The sequence below is a fragment of the Hippoglossus hippoglossus genome, chromosome 1, assembly GCF_009819705.1.
Source record: "Hippoglossus hippoglossus isolate fHipHip1 chromosome 1, fHipHip1.pri, whole genome shotgun sequence".
In the NCBI taxonomy this organism is placed as follows: Eukaryota; Metazoa; Chordata; class Actinopteri; order Pleuronectiformes; family Pleuronectidae; genus Hippoglossus; species Hippoglossus hippoglossus.
Genome location: NC_047151.1, coordinates 14479749 through 14494304, shown reverse-complemented (window position 1 = coordinate 14494304; position 14556 = coordinate 14479749). Strand labels below are relative to the sequence as shown.

Sequence of the window (14556 nt, the reverse complement as noted above, 5' to 3'; positions counted from 1 at the left end):
ACACACACACACACACACACACACACACACACACACTTGAAAATAGGTTCTCAAATCTTGCTCATTCACACAGTTGCACATTTAGGTTTCTACTGTAAATGTGTCTGATGACCATAAATCAGCAAAATAAGACTTAAATACATGTCACTTAATGCTCTAAATATTAATGCAGTACAAAAACACACACAAACAAAACAACTCTTCACAACCACCCTGAAGTGGAAATAAAACCCTTTGAATGTCACCACACTACACCTCTGGCAAAACAAATGAAAAAATATCCTTTGGGTAACTTGTGTAATATGGGTAATGTGTCATTTCAAAAAATAAATAAATAGCTCTTAAATATCAGGAATTAAGTTTCCAATTATATAAGTTATAAATAATATTAACTTTATTTGTATTGCACTTTTCAATACAAGTAACACAATGCTTTACAACACACGTGTTCGAACTGTTGAGCACATGTTTTCTTTTTGCCTTTGCTTTTTCTGTTGTATTGGCGAGACATGGTCTTTACGTGTCACAGACAGACATTTCCAAATTACTTCCAAATGTTTCAGTCTATATAAAATATAAAATATTTGTATTTTATTTTGTAGAGTCTCAAATGTCCGAAGCTCAGATTTGCCGAGAGCCGATGAAAAGCTTGTCTGTGTAACAGAGTGAAGCTTTGGATCAGCTGCAGTTAAAGAGCTGCATTGTTACTGCTATATTCATATTGTTAATAAAAGTTTACTCTCTGATAATATGTGCACAATATAATTGAGTTGCAACAAAATGACCTTAAACAAATCTGTTTTTAATAGAAGCTTATGGTAAATTATACCAATTTAAAAAAAGATTATTAGTTCATTATCACGGGGGACCATGATTCTTCTCTCTCTTATTCGTGCTTCGTGCGCTACGAGCTCTCACAGCACTTGCTCTCGGGCACAAGACGCACAGTGTCACCTCACCTCACCTCTCCACCCTCTTATAGTCGCTAAAGTGTCATCAGCTACGCAACTGAAGTACCCATTGATAAAAAAAAACAGTAGCACAGACAGACGGGGAATAAACCAAAGGACGGTGCAGCAAATCTGCATGTGATGAAGAATATTATCATCCTGATATTTAGTTATATAGTTATAATAATAAGTCAATAAATACTCTCTCTCTTTCATAAATAAATATGTAAATATAAATATATATATTTATACACTGGCCTCTTAGATCGTCTCATTCTGTGTCCACATGTGCGTTTTATTCTGTTTGCAGGAAGATCAGGCTCCATTTTATCAATGAGTGAATACTGGGCTATAATGTATATCTGTCAAGAACTTCAGCCTGCACGTTGTTAACCCCTCACGGAGGGAACACTGATGTTAAATAGGAAACAGATTTTTCTTCATATGCAAGAAAAATAAATATTTTAGCAAGGGAAAGCATAAAATAGCATATAGTTCCCGATAAACAGGTTAGTTTAGATTTAATGCTTATATAATGGATACGAATTTAATTAATTAGGGTGAGTTTACAATATCCCTAATTATCAAATTTGGCAGGAAAGCAAGGTCAAGGTGCTTTACATACACACACACGCGCGCGCACGCAGGCGTGTTGTCGCCTCGTCATCTGTGGCCTCTCACTGCAGCAGCCAAATCAAAACTTTAGATCTTTTACAAAGTCATTATAAAAAACCTAAAACTACAGGGATGTGGTTAAACACAGTTTATTTTCAGACTTCACCCCTTATAGACCCGACAGAGGGGAACTATTGAGTTACACAGCACGTACCATTATAGCGTGGGGAGATCTGCCAACCCTCTCAATGCCCCATTTTCCTTTAAAAGTTCGCCTTCCAAAAAAAGTGAGAGAGGGAGTCAGGGCAGAGGGAGGAAGACTTGGTCTCTTCGCTGTTGCCGGAAGCAAAAAAACAGGACCTTTAAACAAGTCGGCCTTAGGCCCAGATAGAAAAAACACACACGCTCTTTGAAAAGTGGGTCCACTCTGCAAGAGATAGAGGAAAGGAGGACAGCAGCAGCTCCGAGCCCTCCGTCTACGGCTGTTTGGCCTCAGATGCGCCCATGTCCAGCGGGGAGACGTCTGCGTCAAAGTCCCGAGGTGCGTCCTTCAGCGGCTCAACTTCTCCAGTTTGACTGCTATGAAAAAAAAACTCCCCGATTTAATATTTACAACTCGATGAAATCAATGGACGGGAGCGCGTGGTGCAGAGTAAGTTTTCTTTCTGTTATTCTGTTCCGTGCGCAGCCTTCATTTGCAGTCGGGCAGCTTCTGTCTCCAAAACGTGTCCAAAAGCGGCTGTCTCCTGCGCCGCGCGTCCGATCTGTTTTACCCCTCGTATCTCTCTCTCTCTTCCTCTCTCTCCTCTCTCTCTTGTTCCAAACGCACGCAGACACACACACGACGCGCACGCACACACACACACACACGGGGAGTTACACACACAAACGGGGGGACACCCAGGGTCCCTCGCCGCCGCCCTCCTCCTCCTCAGAGCTGACGAGATGAAAGAGCGGCTTCATGCGTTTCTCTCTGGCTCCTGCCTCAGATCGCTGCAGCCTCTCCACCGCCGGCAGCAGCAGCAGCAGCAGAATGCCGGCACAGCGACGCGCCGTCGGTCCCGGAGCTTCAGCGAGGCTCCGCGGGTGCCTCGGTCGGTGCGTAAAAATGGAAGCTCTCCGTGCGCTCCGGCAGATCGCCTGTAACACTTCCGCTCCCCAAAAATATCAGCCACTAAATAGCTCACCTCACCAGAGTGCGCCCTGTTTACGCACACACACACGTACACACACACACACACACACACACACCCAGTGATAGACGGGGAATTAGGGCACTTGTTCACAGTGGCGGTGGGGGCCGATGCTTCAGCCGGCAGCGCGGAGCTGGTGAATTATTAAGGTGAATTATTAATAAAGCGAACGGTGTGCAGTCTGTCGCGGGGAGAGCGCAGCGGCCACGGGAGCAGCTGCGGCTTTAGGAGCATTAGGAGGACCAGGGGCTAAATCACGGATGGCGGGGATTAGGTCTGCACTGGCTCCTACCTACCGCCTGCGTGTACTGAAGGCTCCGCAGAGCATGGCACTGTGCGTGGACTCTGCGTGCGCACGACCTCGGACCTGCTTCCTAGATTTTAACGTTACAATGTGCAGCAGAGATAAAGACAAACAAAGGTCAATGGGTCCATTTGAAGAGAGAGGAGCCGGTAATAGAACCAGTGAACTCTTGGTTGCAGTGCAGTTGATTATGTAGATATAAAACTGTCATTGGATCCAAAGGTATGTTGCTCATATGAGCCGGTTCAGATGGTTCATGAGAGCAGGGCTTATTCACCTTGTATTTTGTGCCTGTATGAGGTTAAATGCATTCTGTTAATAATGTTATTCATTATAATGGTATAGTTAAGGAGTCTTAACTTTAAGGCTCTGAGTCTCGCAACAGAATGACGCAGGGAAGCAACAGGATTAAATGTGTCTGAGATGCCACACAGTGCCGACATATTGTGGGCCATACAGAATCTGACTGTGGGGAACTAACTCCAAACACACACACACACACACACACACACACACACACACACACACACACACACACACACACACACACACACACACACACACACACACACACACACACACACACAGAGAGAGAAAATACATTTTTAAAGTAAGTGTTGATTGGGGTTGGGAGCAGAGGCCTGAGCAGCAGCAGCAGCAGGAGTCAGGCCCCACACATCCAACACGAGACAAGAGAAAGACACGAGTAAAACACATGTGGACATGATGCGATTATTTAGGCAAATGGCCCAAAGGGAAGTTGAAGAAGTCAGCGGTGATATCATTTTAAGATTTCGACGCTTATGGAGACAACGTGTCCTGGAATGAAGAGAGGAGAGAACCCAATAAGAGCAAGAGGAAACAGACAATAATAAGAGCAGATAAAAATGATTTCATCAAACCAAACATTTTAGAAATTGAAATAAGAAACGGATTTGAAAGGCGTGTGCGCAACTCTTGGCTCTGCACCTTTATGATATAATCACATGTAAAAGTCCTCCTGTTTGTCCTCTTCTTTCATAACCAACCTGTCAAACCTCAGACTTTTCTAAACAAATATAAACATGTGATTTACATATAATAAATATATCTGCTGCCGCCTCATGTGACTGTGCCCGCGATGGTCCTCATTGTCCGCACACCAAACCAGCACCAGATATATTTCTGCCTGTAAAATCTCGTTGCGTGTGTCGTTATCTGTCTTTTTTTATTTTAATCAGACGTCTACTGACATTCCTCCAACATGACGGTTTATCAATAATTAAATGTTGACCTCCCCACACATTTGGCCTCGTCAATTATTCAGCTTTAATTGAATTTGTGATTTTTTTTGTTTCAGTCCAATTCGGGAGATTCGGTTTAACGAGACGATGTGGTGATATGATCTTGTGAGGGCTTTTGGAAGGTTATTTTATTACTATTATCTTTATCATTAATTCAAATATTTTCATATAATGGAGGCCGCATTTGGCCTTTTACTCAACGGTGATTTCTAGTTTTTGTTTAACGTAGAAATCAACAGAGACTCTTCAGATCAACCCTAGTTCTGTAAATTGGACTTTGGAAAAATACAAATAATTTACAGTAGCCTACTTCAAGTATAATGTACTTTCCCTGCAAGTCAACTTAATCCTATAGTGACATATAGCCATTGACTGCTATAAGACATGTTTTGTAATGGATTAATAAATATTCTTCAATATTTCGATTTTATTTTGAATACATAAAAAAGCTTCCTTTGCCAATTTCATTTTACGTTGAAAAAAGTGGGTATATAAATGTTCACGTGCTTAAATATGACTATTTTGGCACACGTGCTTTTTCTGTGACACGTGTGGTTAAAAAAAACTTTAACCTTTTTCCCCAAATTATTATTATTTTACCAGGCTAATGATATTGTAATTTTAAATGTAAAATAAAAACAAAGTACATGTTGCTGCAGTGACTCGTTAACAATGCTGGCACTCACAAGACTAATGAAATATGAACTGGCGCAAGGCTGAATGGATTAAAAGAAAAGAATAAGGAAAATTTCACATTAACCTCAGCAAGAGATGTAATAATATACATTTTTAAACACTGTGATCATAACATTAACAGTAATAATAATAACAATATCAACAATATAATATTAACGACAACAACAATAATGATAATATAATAGCCACATTCATATTTCTACAGGTTTTGTTGATTCATTGATTAAATGACATGTCTGCCTATAAACGGGTGTATAATTTCCAAAGTTTATACAACGACCTATTCAAATGTGTTTTTTCGTTTGGTTCAATATTAATTCTCGTCTCTTTTTTACAGATGCTGCTTGAAGCTCACACACGCCTGACGGCCTTTTTGGAGAATGACCAGACGATTGGAAAAAAACCAAAAACTGCCTCTAAACCCTCGAATAATCCCACTACACGACTTTTCCACGTCTTAGCCCCCTTCATTCAATTTACAAGTAGAACAGTTGAGTGAGACCACCCTGTGTCCGAAGATTGGTGCAGGCCAAACTGATTCTATGGAAACCTGCTCCTGAAACATGTCAATAAAATCGAGAAAAACATGTTTGCAAAACGAAAAAAATAATCTACACCTTTATTTTATATTATTCTGCTTACAATCGAAAACAAATGTTTATTAGTACAATCAGACACTCAGGTGCTTTATCACACAAACAGATTGTGTGTTTGAAAATCGACTCAGCACCAACCAAAGTGAAAAAGCTTTTTCAAGTAAATACTTTTTTTTGTTGTGAAATGGCCCTGAAACAGGATATTTCTAAAATCTAAATACTGCAGGAAAAAAAGGAGAAATACATTTTCTCAGCAACACACCTTTGTAATTCAACATTGCTGGAAAAAAGAAAGACAAGCATGTTGTCAAGTCATTTAAAAAGTAATAATGCATGGAGTTTACTTATAGATTGCATTTTTTTGAGAAATTTCCAAAAAAAATGGGTCTATATAGTAAAATACACTAAACTAAACTAATATTGCACAGTTGATGAGCATTAACATATTTTAGAATACAACAAAGAGCAACAAATTATACAAATATATAATAAAACAGCAACATTGGTCTTTATTTTCAAAGAATATGGAATAAAAGTTGTGAAGTTGTTTAACTTAATTAAGAATCAACTAAATTATTCACAAATCACAAATCTCTACTCATTGTATTCTCATCGAATCATTACATAGAGGAAACCCAATTGCATTTGTCTATTAATGTGGTTGAAATAATAATTTATACTCCCTCCTTCTGATCCTGATGCACCATATGCTTGTAGCAGCATGACCTAATTTAAATCACACAATAATTCTCATGTATTTCTTAAAATAATGCAAATGAAATGTGGTCTAAGTTGATGCTCCGTGAACTATTTGGTTTAATAAATCAAAATCAAATCAACGTTTAAATTATTGTAGACAGAAATAAAATAATCCATATCATTTAGTCATAAACCTTTTACATATTAAAGCAAGATGTATGAAATCAGCCACCCACAGAAAAGTTAACGTTTCATTCCTTTTCAGGGAAAACAGAAAAGAGTCATTCTGAAAAAAAAAAAGAAAATAATTTGTTTTAAAAGCAAAAAAACAAACTGAAGGAACTGGCATGACCCTGATCGTGTAAGGCAACCTATGAGCGTCAATTAGGCTGAAGTGTGGGTTAATGAAAGCCCTGAGCGCTGAGCCTCACCACAGACCCCTGAACCCGTCATTACTGCACACCACAGTGGCTCTGATACCACGCTGTTATAAAGACCCAGCATCATGTGGGCACTAAGTTCCCCAAACCTCACTGAGAGAGGAGAAATGAACACTGTGGGCTCGGGCAGACAAAGTTCACACAACATGCAAGGACCCACATTCTTGTCTCTGAAACCCCCCCCCCCCCCCAATATGAATCACCCCAAATTACAAGTTGTACATAGCAGGCAGGAATAAGACTGCAAGAAGCCACGACTGACAAGATGAAACAAATGATGGTGGGGAGAGATAATGCTATAAACTGCTGCGGTCAGTGGATGGCACTGAGTTAAGCTGCGGCGGATAAATAAATGTTCCCTTCTCAAACATGGACATGGCACCAACACGTGTTTACAAAAGGCTCAAAAAGTACAAACAGTGCAGAAATTGAGTCTGCAGACAAAGTGCAAGCTTAAATCAACAGGTATATATTTGAAAGAAATCAGTGAATATTCAGTTTAATAACAAGGAAAACAACATAAAAAAATAAAATAGTTTTCAGGTTTGAGGAGAACACAACAGCATAGGAAGTCTTTAGCTGTGAATCCTGAACTACGCCAAAAAGAGTTCCTCATAATAAACACAAAAGAAACATTTAATCAAAAACCATAAACAACAACTAATAATAATAAAACTGATAATAAAGAATATAAAAGAAACATCTTGAGTCAATGTCATGCAACCACAGAGAACAATCATGGCTGTGAGGAATTTAGAAATCAGTCAAACACAAGTTACACCTGTCTAAACGTGCTGTAAAGTTAATGTGTGCTTCATAAATCACAGTTCTCTATTTGTGTGTAAAGTGATGATCTATTGTTGCAAAAGCTTGATATCTATAAACGTATAATTAACCCTGGCTCTCCTATAGCTCACGCTGCAACTTGAGTGTTATTTACAAGGTTACACACAAAGTCAAACATGCTGAATATCCCACACACAAACACTGGCAATAAGCTAAGCTATGCACAAAAGCTACAGCGGAGCAGTGGAATAGATGTGGAAATTAAAAGAAAAGCAAAAGCAGCTAGAAACCAGACTGCAGAGCAACAAAGTGCAACAGAAAACACAAATAAAAGGCCCCAGTCCCACTGTCCCTGTGCTGCACTGACGTCAGAGGAAAATGAAACGCTCCCTTGGCCTTAAACAAAATGTATTCTATACCAAAACCATAGATCAAACTCTGTTGAACTATTTTTTCCCCCTCTCTACAATCTTCATACCTCCCCCCGCTGAGAGAAGTGGCCCGCAGAATTCTGCGTCTCCATGCGAGAAGTGCAATAAGCAGTGGAAAGGAGAAAAACACAAGGCTCTTTTTGTCTGCGGCGGCCGAGGTTTTTATCCCCAGCATTGCCGAGCGTTGTCTAGCATTACAAATCTCTGCAGCCCTGGCCTGGATGGACACATGCAGGAGGGCTCTGCATGCTGGCCCTGCCTCGCTCTGTCTGCCTCCTGCCTTTACGCTCTGCCATGCAAATAAACCCAAATGAGAGAGAGAGAGAGGGCTGGAGATGGAGGGTTGTTGAAGGAGGGGGGGGGGGGGCAAGAGGGTAGGAAGGAAGGGAAATTAAAGGAAGAATGAAGGGATGAGGACGGCTGTGAAGGGGTAATGAAGAAATGTATGTGGCAAGTATAAGGGAGGAAGGAAATGGTTGGTCTGAAGGAGTTGCATAGGGACAAAAAAGAAGAGAAGTCTGTGTGTGTTTGTGTGCAAGAAGGGAGGAGAAAAGGAGTGAGTACTAAGCGGCCTTTGGAGGGGTGAGGAATGCCCGGCCCTGGCACAGGAGAATGGGACGGAGGGTGGAGTATGTTCACATCGCTGCTGCTGCTGCCAGCCGAGCACATTCCCTCTGCAGAGTCATGGAGACTTTTTAACCTACAGATATTGAAAAAAGTTTCCTTCGGGAGAGTTTTCCCACTGCGGAACAATGACGTAGGTCTTAAATGTGTTTTTATTTCTAGAAGGGGCTTTGAGCTTTATAACAGGTGCTGAAATAATCGGCTCAGGCCTTTTTTATACGGTGATATTTTTTATTTTTCACTTGAAAGCAGAGAAAGACAGCAAATCCAGCAATGTGCTTTAAATATATGGTGTTCCATCGTGCTTCTGGAAGGATGAACCAACCACTGCACACACACACACATCATGTCATATGAACGGCCTTCTATTAGTCAACAATGAAACATGGATTTGTGATGTCATGAAGTACTAAGGACGTGTGTGTGGTCACGGATATTTTCATGAGCCTTGAGGATCTGACAATGTCATTAAAGCTCTTCAGTTTCTCTAATTTGACAACAATTACTATATTAATACTAATCTTCTCACATCCCTCGTCTACTTGAGTGAATTATGTGTAACAAAGTTCAATTACCCAAGTGCTTTACTCAAGTATATTTTTAAGGTACTTGTACACTGCATGAGTATTTCTATTGTATGCTGCTCTACACGCCTACTCCACAATATTTCAGATGAATATGATCCTTTGTTACAGCTCATAGGCAATAGTTAAAACTAGCTAGTTAAACTAATAATTTAATAATACAAGACTGACATGATGAAACAAATGATATTTTGCTGCAGTCAGTGGATGGCACTGTTAAACTGCTGCTCATACATATTACCTTGGACCTATAATAATAATTCAGCAATATTTAATAATGTAATCCAGGTCCTTCATCTGCTTAATGAGTAATTTAACTTTTGATATTTTACATTTTGCTACATTTATATTGTCTCTTTACTACTTTTACTCTTAAGTTAAAGTATTTATATTGATTCACAGCTTTGTCATACTCTGCCTTTGACAGTGAGAGGTCAGTGACAGAGGTCACGAGCCGGAGTTGATCAGACGTGAGGAACGTGACGAGCTGTTCGTGTTTCTCAACAGAGATCTCATCTTTCCAAGTATTCTGCTGTGATGGGTGTGTGCGTGCGTGTGTGTGTGTGTGTGTGTGTGTGTGTGTGTGTGTGTGTGTGTGTGTGTGTGTGTGTGTGTGTGTGTGTGTGTGTGTGTGTCTTTGTGTTTCAGCGGGTGCAATGGTTTATCAGTCGCTGGCATAAGGCTCAACTTTGATAACACACACACACAGACACACACACAAATACACACACACACAGTTTTACTTATGAGGTATGAGCTCAGTTGTGAATCAAATAGTTTGTACGAGGAAAAACGTTAGTCACAAGACAACAATGATAATATTAATCAGATTAAACAGAGCTGAAATGATTGGTCGATTATTTGATCAACAGAAAATTAATACGAAATATTTTAACATTCTTGAAATAATTTCATATTTTCTTTTGACGTAAAAATGCTAAATATTAGCTTTTTAATCTTTGGGTTTTTAACTGCTGATGGGGAAACTCAAACTTTTTGATGACATTGATAAATTATGGTTGGTGGTTTTAAAGGTTTATGCACATTTGACTATAGAAATATAAGAATATAATAAAATGTAAGAGATAATTGATTAATCAAAAAATAATTGATTATATAATTGATGATTCATTCATAAATTAACATAACCTTTGCTGCAGCCATATAATAATAATAAGAATGCTAATAACAACCACAATAATATTGATAATAATAATAATAATAATAATAATAATTATAATATCAAGACTTATAATAATAATAAGAGTTGTTGTCCTTAGGAACACACATACTCTCAAGGACACGCAATGACACGGGACACGCTGCAGTTTCTCTATGGATTGTGTATCCTTGTGAATTCCCTGTGAAGATTCCCTGTGAGGACAGATCATCCCTCACATCTTTCTTCTTTGTGTCGCACACAGTTACACATTAACGTGAACTGATGTGAGGTCTCCACATCTCCACCCACTCTCTGTGAGCGGGGACAGCTTCAGTACCGAGTGGATTTGTTCTGGGCCGGGCAGGTCAGCGACGGGTCCACTGTAAAAGTTAGTTTTATGTTTTTCTGAAGAGGGGGTTTGAATGGAGGTTGTGTGTGTGTGTGTGTGTGTGTGTGTGTGTGTGTGTGTGTGTGTGTGTGTGTGTGTGTGTGTGTGTGTGTGTGCTCCCCCAGGAGAAAAGAGGACTCCTAATCTGTTTTCCTGGCTCTTCTTTAAAGGGAGAGCAAGACACACTAGAGGCTCCCTCTGATCTGCTGCCCCATCCATCCCTCACTTTCCCTCTCTCTCTCCTCCATCTCTCCTTTTCCTCACTCCCATCATCTGTCTCTCGCTCCCTCTGCTTTTAGCCCTCGTTTTTCTCGGCCCCCTGTCCCTATGCTCTCTCATCTGTTGTGTTGGCCCGCGCTGGTCTTTGTATGGCGACAGCCCCCATCTCCAGATACTGCCTAAGAGCTCTGATTCCACTTAATCACTCCGTTTTTTATTAGTTTTCCCTCACAGGGTATTTTGTGTTCTGAATTGTGTTTATCTATTATGCTGTTTCAGATTTATTGCTTTAGGAGGCAGACTGTGTGGCACGCTACCCACCAATACGGTACACGATGCTGTGATCTCTCTACGTCTGCCCCTCTTTATGCCTGTCTGCTTTCATCCCTTCAAAATTAAATGAACAAATACACAAGTCGGGTGCTGTGCCACACTCACTCACAACTCCTCTCCTACTTTTTTGTGTTCTTGTTTTTCATTCTTTTTTGTTGTAATGGGCGCCTCAAACACCCAAATACATTCATTTACGGTGAAGTATATGCGGCATCAATTTCTCGGATGGTACCCAACACTAGGTCCATCCAAACTGGCATCTTTTAAACCTTTTGCTTCACTTTTCCAGTTTCAAAATGAAAATGAAAACCCGAGTGTGGCTTTCTCTGCCACAGATATCTGTCTTTGAATGAAATTTATAATTTGTTGTGTATTTAGAGAGTCTTGACTGTGGCAACATTAAATCACATTGTGTTCCAAACAAGGCGAAAATGTATTGTTCATTATTCATTCATTGTTTATGTGCTAAATACATTTTCGGCAAATGAACATGAACGCTCGAGGTCATTCCGTTGCCACGGCTTTGCACTGCAGTCTGAAATCGCCTATTTCTACTCAATTATGAGACATGGCACACGTACTGAAAATATTTTGCCCCAAAATGGCGGTGCACCATCCCGGCCCTCCATTTTGTCGTCTCGCTGGATGGAGTCTGGATCCTGCACCTGACTTGTTGGACCAGTGTTAGCATTTGAAAATACCCTCTCAACGTACCCCGCTGTTACTATGCGCCTCTCCTCCGGTTACTGGTCACCACAAGTGTCGTTAAACCCGCCGCACCAATCGGAGCGCTGCCCTCTGACTGACGTTCCCTCCTTCTCCTCTCTGCTTCCAGAGGCTTCCTGTGAACGGGGGGGGGGGGGGAACATGGGCGCTGGCCATCACCTTAACCGAATCCAGAACCTAAATGAGGGAGTGAAACCGACAGAGACAGAAAGACAGACAGAAGGAGACAGAAACAGAAACAATGAATCAGTGAGAATACAATGAAGAATTATGATTATATATTGATAATGAAGACAAAACAAAAAATCCCGATGGCCATATAAACCATGAGAACTCTGCTTTGAAAAAAAAAGAAAGAAAACAATGAATATTCATGACCCTGTCCCTCCCATCCAAATTCAGCACCCTCCCTCCCTTCCCACCCAAATCCTCCCTCCTCCTCACTTCCTCTCCCCTCCATTGGGTGGCAACACTTGGTAGGGCACATGGTGAGACAGCTGTTGCAGGGCAACATGGGCATCTGTGGTGCTGCGGAGACGAGATAGGGTGTGGGGAGTGTTTTTTAGGAGGTGGAGACGGCGTCAAGAGATGGAGATGGTGTCCTGTCTCTGCCTGGGTACATATGTGCTTGTGTTTGAGTGTGTTGTACAGTTTCAGAGGTTAATATTGGGTCTATGGGGAAGTGTGGAGAGGTAGTTTGGGGACAGACAAGAGAGAAAATGAGAATCCAAAAGAGGAGGCACCACTTCTTCTACTGTCTATACGCGCAGCTGAGGTAGAGGAGTGACACCTGTCCTCCGGGCTGTGACAGAAACGAAATTAGCATAAGAACACAACGATGGAGGCCTCTATGTTAGAGCCTCCAATATCTATATCACACTCGCACACACACACACAGACACACACACAATCTGCACTGTCTGTCTTACAGGCACACACACAGACGAAGAGACGACACCCAACCTCCCTCGCTCTGCACCTTTCCCTTCAGAGGGAGTGGGCATTTTCCCAGGGTTATTATCACATGCCAGGTGCCCCCCCGGCCGCCAAAGGCCCCACCCTGCAGGCTTCATATACACATACACAAACGCACACATATATCTCACCCCCACCCATCTTTTTTGCTCGCTCCTCTCCCCTCCTCTCTCCCAGCACCTACCACGCACCCATGCCATTTCTCTCTTCCCCCAAAGCGCCAGCGCTCGCACACAAACACACACACACGCACACACACACACACACACACACACACACACACACACACACACACACACACACACACACACACACACACACACACACACTCATGCAGCTATCTAGGGCACCAGAAGGCCCAGGCAACGCCAAGGCAGAGGCTGCCCACTTTGGCATCATGAGGTGGGGCTGGGTGTGTGTGTGTGTACGTGTGTGTGTGAGAGCACTGGCCCAGCTCTGTGCGGACAAAGCCAGCCCTTTAAACTGTGTCAAGGCTCCAGATGCTGGGACAGACTCAGATTAACACAAGCGTTTGTATGCAGACATACACGCTCAAACAAACACACACAAAACAGTCTGCGGGCCCATATATTGCATCATACTTCAAAATCAAATTTTCTGTCGTATGTTTTGACCAAACAGTCAGCGACTCTTAGACACACACATAAAGTATGACACAGACAAAGAAAATAGTTTACTGCTTCAGTTTTTATCAAAACAAATTCACAAAGCGGCACCGTATCAGCTTCCATCACTCTTAACTGACGAACGCTCTTTTATGACATTAATAAATTGCTGGATCAGACACCGAAATGTATGAGATGGGATACAAAGGTATCAGAGATGCTATGGCGAACCAACACAACCTGGCAGTGCTCGGAGATGATGCGCTGATGCCAACGCTGCACCTCAGAGAGTGGATTTGGATTAGGCAGACAGAGAACAGGACCTTGGAGACCTGACATACACACAAACCCCAGTGTCCGTACACTAGGCCTTTAGCAGCATGCCACTACCCTGAGGGCAGACACACACACACACACACACACACTTACACACAAACACACACACACACACACACACACACACACACACACACACACACACACACACACACACGCACACAAATATGCAAAGACACAAACAAATACCCACCAAGCGTCCACCTACTGTTTCTTTAGTAGCATGCCACTGCCCTTAGGGTTTGCAGATCTACACACACATTCACACACACACACACCAGCATGGACATTCCACTGGTGAATCATTGCACCTGTACGCAGCAAACAGGACCGAAGGGATGTGAGTGATAGCGAACTACCAAGATATAGACCCCTGCAAGCTAAGAGAGGCTACAGACTGCTAATTACAAGTATACAAGCGTGTGTGTTCAAGTGTGTGAAAAAGAGAGAGTTCAGCGTCGCTCTCTCTTCTCTCTCTCTCTCTCTCTCTCTCTCTCTCTCTCTCTCTCTCTCTCTCTCTCTCTCTCTCTCTCTCTCTCTCTGTGTGTCTTGCTGAGCAGTAGTTGTGGTTCCAGTTATGGAGTGTTTGC

At 41.8% G+C, this 14556-nt stretch overlaps 1 protein-coding gene and 1 long non-coding RNA gene across 11 annotated transcripts in view; one reads left to right on the top strand and one right to left on the bottom strand.

Moving 5' to 3' along the window:
• Positions 1–2732, bottom strand: part of nfixa (nuclear factor I/Xa) — a 111041-nt gene extending 108309 nt beyond the window's left edge. For 3 of the 10 annotated variants that reach the window (XM_034592145.1, XM_034592191.1, XM_034592152.1), the window contains exon 1: positions 1780–2730. In XM_034592145.1, coding sequence (XP_034448036.1) covers positions 1780–1782 — 3 coding nt within the window. In that variant the 5' untranslated portion in view covers positions 1783–2730. Of the gene's footprint in view, positions 1–1779 lie in introns of all 10 variants that reach the window. The other 7 variants (XM_034592136.1, XM_034592219.1, XM_034592201.1 and 4 more) reach the window with 5 other exon arrangements.
• LOC117765818 lies at positions 2101–6496 on the top strand. The gene is made up of 2 exons (XR_004614625.1): positions 2101–2217; positions 5379–6496. It is a non-coding gene; the product is annotated as an uncharacterized LOC117765818 (long non-coding RNA).
• The last annotated feature ends 8060 nt before the right edge of the window (positions 6497–14556 follow it).